The sequence below is a fragment of the Carcharhinus amblyrhynchos genome, chromosome 7 (assembly GCF_965287045.1).
Source record: "Carcharhinus amblyrhynchos chromosome 7, sCarAmb.v2.hapA, whole genome shotgun sequence".
In the NCBI taxonomy this organism is placed as follows: domain Eukaryota; kingdom Metazoa; phylum Chordata; class Chondrichthyes; order Carcharhiniformes; family Carcharhinidae; genus Carcharhinus; species Carcharhinus amblyrhynchos.
In genome coordinates, this window is record NC_137330.1 from 25939922 (window position 1) to 25952156 (window position 12235).

Here is a 12235-nt window from a genome sequence, read left to right on the forward strand (position 1 = left end):
CAGTTCAATTCATTTTGTACTTCCCAAGCTCTCTAATATGAAAAGAACATCCTCATGCCACCATAAATCTGTGCTGTCTGGTTCCTGACCCTCCTGCTCCTGGAAATAATTTCTTATAATAAAAATATAAGATTTTGTTCAGCCCATTTTACATCCATGCCGCTTTAGTCCCTTTTCATCCAATTGGCTTTAATTTGCTGACAAGTCTATAATATGGTACTTGGTGACTTTTGAAAATTCATATACATGAAGTACCCTACTCTCACCAACATTCCCATTAAAGCGCTTAATTCATTCAGTTAAATACAGTTTGATGTTAAAAAGAATCCTTGCTGACTTGCATTTATTAGCCCAAAATTTGGAAAGTACAAGTTCCTCTTTTTTGTAAAGAAAGGACTTTTTAACAGTGGCAATGCCTTACTCAAAGCTAAGGATTCCAACAGTCAATGGATCAGATTAAAACTCTGCTGACCTACCACATCCAGTCATGAATGGCAGTGGACAACTACCAGGAAGAGAAGGCTCCATGAGCATCCCCACCCTTGATTGTAGCAAAGCCTCACGACAGCACAGTGGTTAGCACTGCTGCTTCACAGCTCCAGGGTCCTGGGTTTGATTCCTAGCTCAGGTCACTGTCTGTGTGGAGTTTGCACATTCTCCTCGTGTCTGTGTGTGTTTCCTCCGGGTACTCTGGTTTCCTCCCACAGTCCAAAGATGTGCGAGTTAGGTTGATTGGCTATGCTAAAAAAAAATTGCCCCTTAGTGTCCAGGGGTGTGTATGTTAGAGGGATTAGTGGGTATAATATGTAAGGATATGGGGGAGTCGGGCCTGGGTGAGATTGTGTTCGGTGCAGACTCGATGGGCCGAAGGGCCTCTTTCTGCACTGTAAGGTTCTATGATCAACCTTGAATCGAAAGGATGGGCATCTGCATCCACCTTCAGCCAGAAGTGATGAATGATTGATCTGATTTGGCCTCCTCCCTAGGCCCCAACCATTTCACAAATCAATGTTCAGGCAATTCGATTCACATCATATCAAGAAGCAGCTGAGTGCACGAGATATAGGTTGTGGCTCCCAAAGACATCCTAGTGTGATGTTGAAGACCTGTGCTTCAGAACAAGTCATGCCCCTAGTGAAAGTACAGCTACAACACTGGCATACATGTAACATAGTTGCAAAGTGACCACAACCGTGACCTGAACGTTCACGAGTATTTGATATTTTTTGGAAGGATGAGATCAGTACAGTCATGAGAAATGATCTCAGTTCAGAGGATCAAAATATAGAATCAGAGAAGAAAATGCCAAGGAAAGAAGTTCATGGTGGGACTCATTTATAGCACCCCATCCTGTCATCCCCACGACTGTGGCTACACAGTGAGAGAGACTGCAGTGAGAGAGATTGTCCTCCCCAATTCCTCCAATTTTTTTCTACAATGCAGAAGGAGGCCACTCAGCCCATCGAGTCTGTGCCAACTGTACGACAGCATTCCACCCAGGCCCACCCATTTTCCATAACCCTGCCCATCCTCCGAACCTATGCATCCCTGGACACCAAGGGGCAATTTAGCATGGCCAATCCAACTAACTTGCACATCTTTGGACTATGGGAGGAAACAGGAGTAGCTGGAGGTAAACCACACAGACATGGGGAGAACATACAAACTCCACACAGAGTCACCCAAAGCTGGAATCAAACCTGGATCCTTGGCGCTGTGAGGCAGCAGTACTCACCACAGTGCTGTCCTCTCTATTTATTTTTCTCCAAATCAAAGTCACTGCCGCCTCCTCTTTTACTGCTACATTAGTAACAATCTTTACTTCTGCAAAAATGGATCATTTAATACCTCAGCCATGTTCTGTACTTTATAAGATTTTGTTTCTGTACAGCGTATACATAAATACACATACGTCCATTATTTTTAAGTGTAAACCTGTTTAAGTCAGAAGATTAACTAAAGGTGAACCAGTGTTCAAGGGTTGGCGTGCTTCACCTTTACTGCCTTGCATAATTGTAGTGTGTAGGGAAATTGATGACATTCAATTGTCCATTTGTGTACATTATAAACAAACAAAGAACAACCCAGCACAGGAAACAGGCCCTTCAGCCCAACGAGCCCGCGCTGCCGCATCACCCTACACCTATTCTACCCTGCGTGTCTACGAATGGAACCCCTAACTTAGCCAGATTCAGGGGAGAATAGTGTCAATTTGGTAAAACCAATCAGCCTAAGAGCACATCTTTGGGGTGTGGGAGGAAACTGGAGCGCCCGGAGGAAACCCACACAACCACAGGGAGAATGCACAAACTCCCACAGACACAGGCCCAAATCCATGTATCTGCACAGCTAGCAGTGCTTGTCACCGAGCTGTTGCGGCGCCCGTCTACCGGTCCAGGATCAAGCACACACACCGACACGAAGTACTAGGCCACTCCTGGAACCTCCAAGAGCAGCCCACGCACGACCCACCGTGTGCATGCCCCTCGTTTGACAACGAGGTGGACCTCCACCTGTGGAATAAAAAGACAAAAACATTAATTTACAAATCTGCATTTCCGGTGTTTCCCGAGGTTCTGACCTTATTTAATAGCCCCTACTATAACCCTCCATCCTCGTTTCACTCGTGTCTGTCTAACTGAACCTTAAACGAGTCCAACGTTCCTGCCTCCACCACCCTTCTCGGTAGCGCGTTCCATACCCCCACAACTCTCTGCGTAAAGAACCTTCCTCTCACGTCCAAATTATACCTCTCCCCCCTCACCCTTAAATCATGACCTCTCGTATTTGTACCCGGTCTAGGGAGCAGTCTCTCACTATTGACTCTATCTATTCCCTTCAGTATCTTATATACCTCTATCATGTCCCCCCTCAATCTCCGTCTTTCCAAGGAGAAAAGTCCCAGTTTCTCCAACCTTTCCTCGTAACCCAGCCCCTCCATGCCAGGCAACATCCTGGTAAACCTCCTCTGCACCCTTTCCAGAGACTAAGCTAAGAACATTTTTAAGCACGTTGATGTTTATGATGACTTGAATGTGAGTGGCATGTGTGACAAACTTTCCCTGGTGTTACCTTTATACAATAGATTGTAAAAAAAAAAATGCATCTTTTTTCTAATCCTTTTCTTCATATTTTATTTTCATACCAATAATTTTAAAAAATTTTAATTACAGGAGAGCAAGTAATTGATTCAGAACATGCATCAACTAATGACCATTGTGTTAGTTCTGTTCCTGAAAACAAGGCTCCACTTTCAAGAGATGCTTATGAGGAACATATGGATCAACATTCCAGACCTGAGTCTTCTGTTGAGAGCAGTCTTTTGTTTTCACCTCATTGTGATTTAATCAACGAAACCTTAGGGCGAAGAAGAAAGGAAAAAGTCACTAAAATAAAATTACATTTTCCAAAGAAAATGAGTTCTTTGGCTTCGTTTGATGATGATGGAGCATCACCAAGATCAGTTATTGAGGAAAGGAAAGAAAAATATTCTGAGGGAGAAAATGCCACACAGGAGCTTAAGCTTTGTAATACAAGAAGTAAAACAGATATAAAATTACCATCCCCAGGACAGGCAACAAACACTGCTAAAGAATGTGAGTTTGCAGAAACTGGTTCCACGTCTAATGTACATTATAAAAATAATGCTTTAACTTTGAGACTGAAGTGTTCTCCTGCAAGTCAAGAAAATCACATAAGCTCAAAGAAATATGGACAATTTTGTAAAAATCGGATTGATCATTTTAAGTTGAGTGGAAATAAATTACTTAAAGCAAGAGATTCTTCAGGCAGTTCCCCTGGTGATTACTCCACCCACGGGGACATAATGGTATATGAAGATTTCTTCTCTCCTGACAATGTGAAAGGTCAAAATAAGCCAAGATCTTTGTTAGGTGTGCTTCCACCTGAATCACCAAGCCCTCCCAGATTAAGTTTTGGAAGTGTTAAGCAAAAGAGAAAATTGCAAGGAACTAATCAACAACATTCTATAGAAAGAACAAAAAGAGCTAGAGCCATTACAAGTTTCAGTACTGCCGAGCAACTGAATGCCAGTATTTGTGATCATGTTGAAGCTTTAAATGTAACTGAACTAGTTGACAAAAATAACCACGATAGACAAAATGGTGCACATCAACCAGCAACTGCAGCAGTTCCTAACCGAAGGAAATCGCATTTAAAACAATTTCTGGGACATTTTCTTGGTGAATCGGAGGAGTTGTCAAACAATCAAGTATCTGGGGAAAAAGAATCGCATCTTTGCCAGAGTAATGGAGAAGAAAAGTTGGATTTATTTTCAAATGATTCTGCATTGACTTATCTTTGTGACCATAATAAAGAAGTGATGCTTTCATCAAACTTACACAGTAAAACGAAAACCTACTCTCTGAATTCTATAAATGGCACTGATCAGTTGAATAAGGAAGAAAATGAAAAGGAAAAAGTGCAGTGCCACCAAGAGGACAAGTTATCTAAGGACCACTTAATATTGAACACCACTGACAGTGACATGGAAGATAAGCGTCTTAATGCACCCTGCCAAAGTATGTGATTGATTTGATTATACTTCATCAAAGCAATAAAATTGTTCCTTATTTCTGCTATAATTACTCGTGGGCAGTCAAGGTTCAGCTGGACTATGGTTTTACCTGTTTGATCAGAACTGATTTACTTGAGTCGGAAGAGTGAATGATTTACTTAGAAACCTTTGCCAGTGTCAATCTGAAATAATGAAAAGTCCCACATGATTTTCAACCTGAAAAAGAGGAGATTATTTTAGTTTCATATTTTCATGCTTTTTTATGTGACTTACATCAGTTGTTTGCTTTTTTTATTTTAATTACTTAACACAGTCAGGTTCTGAGGTTGATTAGTTTGACAGAACAGTATTCATGATACTTTAAGGGATTCATTGGGTTAGGAAAAACTTGGTTTTAACTTAACATATAACTTGCACATGAGTGCAGCGGATAATTGTTTTTATGGTTCCCTTCAATATTGTAACTGATCCTTTTATATTTTAAGTATCTTATGAAGTATGTATACGTATGCTGTGTTCACAGATATGTTTTTAAAGGATACTCCAGAGTCCTGAGTTGGAATTTGAAATCAGAATCTTCTGTTTGGAAGAAGTGGGGAGTACAAACCTTAACATTGAAAAAGCAGATGAAAGATGAATTGAGAAAGAGATTTAAATATGTTGGAGAAAGAAAAGGCTCTATTTAATTTGGTCAGCCAGGTCAAGCCAGATTGTAGTTTCCTCTTTGTTCATGTTTCAGTGATATATCTTTCTTTTTCTGCCTTTTATGATTGAAATGCCTTATGATATTTCCTCTGCTCTCTTGTGAAGTTGTACAGGAAGGTTGAGGGATCTCCTGTTAAGTGGAAAACCTTGAGAGAAATGTAGGTTGACTTTATCCAATAGCCCAGCAAAGAATACAAGAACCTGGTTTAATGCCTGCAAAGCACTTGCCAGCAGAGGTCATTGGTTAGCAATTCAGAGCAAGCACCTATCTTTTACATTTTCTCTACTTCTTCTGAGATAATGGAAAGAAAGATGATTTTAATAGCTGACTTGAAAAATCATGTCTATGTACAAATTACGCTGCACAATTTAAGATTAATTTTATTTTAGGCAGGTAGTATTTAAATTACATCACGAACCTCAAAGTAGCCAGGGTCTAATTTTACTTGCTTCATCTCAGTTTTGCTATAATTTCTATTTGATACAAACTGTAGCCTATCGACCTTTAAAATTGTTAGGATGCAGAAGGAGACCATTTGGCCCATCATGTCTGCACCAGGTCTGCAAACAAGTAACATGGCTTCATGCCATTCCCCTGCCTTCCCCCCGCTTCTGTTCAAGTAATCATCTAATGTCCTCTTGAATGTCTCAATTGAACCTGTCTCCATCACACCTCTCCAGGTTGTGCATTCCATATCTGAATCACTCACCATGAAAAAGATTTTACACTCAACACGTTTGCTAGTTTGACAGATCACTTTAAATCTGAGACCTCTCAATCTTGATCCTTTTACAAGTGGGAACAGTTTCTCCCCACATGCTCTGTCTCGTTCCTTCATGATTTTCTCTATCAAATTTCATCTTTTCCTGTCCCAACCTCTTCAATTTATCTCAACTGAAGTTTCTCATCCTGGAAGCATTCCTGTAAACCTCTTATGCATTCCAATGCATTCACATTCTTCCGATAGTGTGGCTCCCAAAACTGTATGCAACATTCTAGCTGAGGTCTAACTGGTGTCTTGTATAATGTCAGCATTTCTCCTTGCTCTTGTACTCTTCCCCTATTAATATACCCCTGAATATTATATGCTTTATTAACTGCTCGCTCCACCCATCCTGCTGCCATCAATGATTGATACACCAATACAACTGGGTCCCTTTGTTCCTGCTCTTCTTTAAGAATTTTGCTCCTTACTTTATATTGTGTCACCATGTTCCTTCTACCAAAATGTATCACCTCACACTTCTACGTATTGAAATTTATCTGCCAGCTATCTACCGACTCCACTAACTTGTCCATGTCCATTTGAAGTTCTACACTATCCTCTTCAGTTTACAATATTTCTGAATTTTGTGTCATCTACAAACTTTGAAATTTTCCTCTGCACACCAGAATATAGATCATATGTATATAATATTTCAGGAAAGGCAAGTGTCACAATACCAATTCCTGGGGAGCACTGCTACAAATCTTCCTGCAGACCGAAAACAATCCACTGACCATACCTCTCTGCTTCCTGTTGTTCAGTTAATTTTGTATGCACAATGCCACTGTCCCTTCTACAAAATATAACTTTTCAATTCAGATCAAAAGCAGGTTGATAATTCTATTTTGAATTCTAAATTTTTTTTGCTTCCAACTAAACAATTCTTTGGAGTATTCTTTGAAGGTAATGTTTGAATGTGAATGATCCAAGTTTCAATTTCATGGTGATCAAAGTTAATGTAAATATAACCAAAAAAATAAAATTTTCATTTTTCATGGTTAGTTGCCATCAGATTTTCTTAATGCAGTGAGCTGAACAGAATGGGCAGACAAGTAGCAAGAAAGTCACAAAGAGCTTTCAGAAGGGTATAGGTAGGTTAAATGAGTCGGTAAATAGAATATGATCCAGGAATATATCAGTTCCTGCACTTCGGTAGGAAGAATAAGGGAGCTAAATATTATTTAAATGAAAAAAGCTGCAGCACAGAGGGATTTGGGTATGTCCTTGTGCACAAATCAAAAGACTAGCCAGCATGCAAGTTCAACCGGTAATAGGGAAGACAAATGGAATGTTAGACTTTATTTCAAAGTGAATGGATGATAAAAATGGGGACTTCTGTTAAAACAATAGAAGGCACTTGTTAGACCACACCTGGAATACTCTGAACAGTTTTGGTCTCCTTATGTCAGGAAAGATGTACTGGCATTGGCAGTCCAGAGAATGTTCACTTGGTTGATGCTGGATATGGAGGGATTTTCTTATGAGAAGATTTGTGTAAGTTGGACCTGTACTCAATGGAGTTTAGAGAAATAATAGGTGACCTGATTGAGACATGTAGAATTCTCAAGCTTGACACGGTAAGTACTGAGAGGCCCCAGACTCTTCCTGATCATTTAAGACATGAAAAGGAATTTCTTCTCTCTAAGAGCAGTGAATCTGTGGAATTCTTTACTGCAAAGAGCTGCAGAGATTGGGTCATTAAGTATGTCCAAGGCTGTGAGAGACATTTTTAATCAGTAGCAGAATCAAGCGTTATGAGGAAAGAATAGTTGAGGATTATCAGTCATGATCTTCTTGAATGGCGGAGCAGACCCGATGAGCTGAAGGCTTCTGTTCCTGTGTGTGATAACTCCGCGGAGGCACAAGTGCCATCACCAAGTTACTTTATTTACACCATCCATCTGTACACAGCCAGCTCTCTAGTCGCTCCCTGCTGAATGGAGGCTGGGAGACTGACACACCTGCTTTAACTGGGGAGCATGAGGTTTCCTGATTTAGCCGTCAATTAAGACTCACCAGGCATCTCATTCTGACACCAACCAAATAAACTAACTCAAATTAACTTAAGGACAAATTAAAAGGGGCAGGTCCCCGAAAGGAAGAGGGGAACAGCCCGAACAAAAACCAAAGTCGAAAGGAAACTTAAAACATCAAATCAAGAGGTGATTATCAGGGTCGAGAATGCACCCCAGCCTCATCAGGCAGTCCATACTCTAGGAAGCCAACCTCATTAACCTGGCTGAAGTCACCACAGTACATCTCGTCTTATTTGAACTGCAGTCTTATACTTCTCCACTACTGACGAACTCCTACTCCTGCGAGTAGTTTTAGCCAGCAAAGCTTCAAAAATCTACATAGAAGAGAGATTAATAATTTGGAATTATTCTTTCATATTAAGAACTGCTTGGAAAATAGTGTAAAAATGAATTTACCAACTCAAATCAAATATAGATTAAAAATGATGAATTATCTCTTGGATTTTAAAATATTGCACCTGAAGGTAGCACTGTAAATGCTTTCATTGATTATGACAGGATCAGACTTCACATTATTTGACAGCAGCTCACTGAGTCCTCAGGTAGCAATTTGCTATTGGTAAAAAATGTGGTAGTGGTACTGAAAATTCATGTAATTGCATTGCCAGACTCAGCTCGTCTGCTAATCCTTGCCTTTCTGGCCTTGACAGTTGAATATTTCCAACACAGTCTTGCATCGTCTCCTACTCCCTCTCTGCCAATTTGAGGTCATCTAAAATGCTGCTGCCCTTGTTCCTACTTTCACCAAGTCCTGTTTACTGATCTAAATTGCCACTCAGTCAAGCAACATCCAGATTTTAAAATTGTCGAGATCTCTGTGACTTCTCCCTTCTCTATCTCAGTCATTCTCTCAATGTTCCAAATTATCTATGGTCCACTAATTCTGGCCACTTGAACATACTACATGCTTGACTACTGACGGCCATTCCTTCTGTTGCAGTGGCCCAAGCTCTGGGATATCCCCCCAACTCTCTGTCTCCACCTCACTTTGCATTTTTAAGGTGCTCCTTGAATTCATTTATCACTTTTACTAAACCTATCTACACCAATATAGCCTTATGTGACTGTCAAGCTTGCTTTAATAACACTCTTGTCAAGTGCCAAATGACATTATCTTACAGTAAAAGCACAATACAAATCAAGTTGTTGCTCTTGTTATCTTAAAGTAGAGCAGATGGATTTGTCACTGAGGCTTTGCAGTGTGCACACAAGCCCCCTAGCTACCATTTTTACTCTCTCCCCCATACCCCACCCCCAGTCTACCTTAATACTTGCAAAGCTCCTCTCCTTCTAGGCTCTGCAACCCATTCTATGATTGAAATCTTCCATCCTCGTTCAAAGCTTGGATTTTCCGGTGTCACTGAAAGTGAGTGGAGTTTTGTCTGCAATGCCAAATTTTCTGTTCTCATTTGGAATGGGTCCCACCACAGGCTAGATCAGAGTATCCTACCCTATATGTAGTATTTCTCCTCGCCTGCCTCCAATTCCCCCAACTCCATGGAGGGAATTTCCTTCCACAACATTCCTTTCTTGTCTTTTCCTTCCATCTCCATTTTTCAATCTCCACCCTCATGCGCTCTCCCTTAATTTCTTCTACTTCCTCTTCACACAGCCTTCTTCATCTTCATCTGTCCCATCTCATCCTGGCTTTTCTGAATGGTGTTTTCCCTATGTTTTCCTCTTTGTCCTCCTTTTCCATGCAACTCAACATTGTTTCTTTTATCATTGTCCTTCAATCCTGTGCAACCTGAAAATTTCACATTGGTCTTGACTGCTCTGACAATGGAATGCCAACTGGTTGTCCAATACTTGGTCTACAATTATGAAACTGGAAATCAACATTTCACACTTGCAGGTTTTATCATCGGAAGCTCCACTGACATCCTTAGCGTTCAGATTACTAAATTAGAAGCTTGGTTAACTGAACATTCTTGGATTACTCAACTGACATGAATAAACATTATCTGCAAGTCTTTGGGATAGATTTTTAATAGACACCATATGGTTTAGATTGACTGTCTTATGAATGCATTTTGGATGTGCATTTTGAATTTGAATGTATTTTGTGTTTTTCTTGGCTTACTTTCGTTCGGTACAGAACATTGTTATCACCCCTTTTATCAATGATGTGAAGGGATTAATCTGTGATAATAAAATAGATAATGCTGGAAGTACTCAACAGGTCTGGCAACATCTGTGGAGATGGCGCTGTGACTGCAAGAAAGAAGAACATAATTATATTTTCTCTTAACAGATGCTGTCAGACCTGCTGTGTGTCTCCAGCTACTTTTGTTTTGATTTCTGATTACCAGTCTCTACACTACTTTGCTTTTGTACTCATTTTACAGTTGCACAAAATACCTATAATCAAAATGTCAATCTGTGCCCTCTCTTGACAGGTGCAGATGGACCTATTTAGTATCTAAGAAGATTTTTTGTTTCATTCATAGTCACTATACATTGTGACCATAATGCAAAAGAAGCATAATTTGATCAAGCTGAAATATGATTTTGAAAATTAAAATTTGCTTTTGCACTGGGGTCTGAATTAATTGTAGTTGAACATTTTTTTCAGGTCCTAAGAAATTCAACAGAACTGAAGGAACACGTAGAACCATTGGATGCAAAGCAAATAGAAAGGTTAGTGTAATGTGTTTCTCTTGATTACACACAATTGGGATGGCATGGTGGCACAATGGTTAGCACTCTTTCCTCTCAGCGCCAGGGACCTGGGTTCAATTCCCAGTTTGGGCCACTGTCTGTGGGGAGTGCACACTCTCCCCATGTCTGCTTGGATTTCCTCTGGATGCTGCGGTTACGTCTCAGTCCGAAAGACCTGCTGGTTAGGATCATTCATTGGCCGTGCTAAATTCTCCTTCAGTGGATCCGAACAAGCATTGGAGTGTGATGATTCAGGGATTTTTATGGTAACTTCATTGCAATGTTAATTCCAACCTATTTGTGACACTAATAAATAAATTTCAACTTTAAAACAATTATGTTATTTTAATATAAATTGTTATTTCCAGACAGAGTTTTTCCATTTTAATAGGTTGAATATTTTTAAAGTTGCGGCTGAGCTCATTTTTTGTTGTTGTTATGCTAAGTTCTCAAAATGCAACATTTCCTTTGCTGAGGTCCTCGAGTATCAGTTTCATGTTTTGTTGTAATGAAACATCATTGAATCATTGTAAATAGATGATTTTCAAGTGCATTATTTCACAATGATACTTCAAACAGTGTATAATAAACAGAATGGTAACTTGGAACATAAGATTGTAACATTATTTCAATTATGCAACAAGAGTTCTGCAATAAGTTTCATTTGTTATTGCCATGGTCTGTCCTTGTGGGTTGAAGATTTGGAGAATTTTTACTTGGGATCTCTTTATGACTCATTCTGCCTACCGTCTTGGACGGACCAAGCTGTGGTATAATCAGAAATAATGCTTTCTATGGTGCATCTGTAGAAGTTGGTGAGAATTGTAGCAAACATGACAAATTTCCTTAGTCTTTTGAGAAAGTAGTGTTGTTGTTGGCCTTCTTATCTGTAGCATCTGCCTGGAGGTATCAGGCCATATTGCTGGTGACCTGGATACCTAAAAAGTTGAAATTGTCAACTATTTCGACTTTGTCCCCATTGATGTGGTTAAGAGCGTGCCCTCTCCACTTCCTGAAGTCAATGACTATCTCCTTCATTTTGTTGACATTGAGGGAGAGATTATTGTCATTGCACCACATTCTCTATCTCTTTCCTGTACTGTATCTCGTCACTGTTTGAGATCCGATTCACAATGGTGGTGTCATCAGCAATGTTGAAAATTGAGTAGGTGGGGAGTTTGGCCACGCAATCGAAGGTGTATAAGGAGTATAGTAAGGGACTGAGGACATGGCCTTGTGGAGCACCAGTCTTGAGGATGATCATGGAGGAGGTATTGTTGCCTATCCTTACTGACTGTGGTCTGTGAGTCAGGAAGTTTAGGATCCAATTGCAGAAGGAAGAGCCAAGCCCCAGGCCAAATGGTTTCAACAGCTAGACAGGCAGTGGAAATGTTTAATTGGACCATGAATCCAAAACATTTTCCTGTCACCCTACAAGCCCAAGAAGGATGAAAAATGGGAAGGTGAAAAGAAGATGCAACTCAGAATGCCCCAGAAATTCCTCTTCAGACAGAAAGGAAGGGACTGAG

The 12235-nt window shown here is 40.1% G+C and overlaps 1 protein-coding gene across 1 annotated transcript in view; it reads left to right on the plus strand.

Annotated features, from left to right (window-relative positions):
- mcph1 (microcephalin 1) overlaps nucleotides 1–12235 on the plus strand; it is a 315247-nt gene that overhangs the window by 34307 nt on the left and 268705 nt on the right. The window contains exons 9-10 of the mRNA XM_080193243.1: nucleotides 3174–4541; nucleotides 10621–10685. Coding sequence (XP_080049369.1) covers nucleotides 3174–4541; nucleotides 10621–10685 — 1433 coding nt within the window. The remainder of the gene's footprint in view (nucleotides 1–3173; nucleotides 4542–10620; nucleotides 10686–12235) is intronic.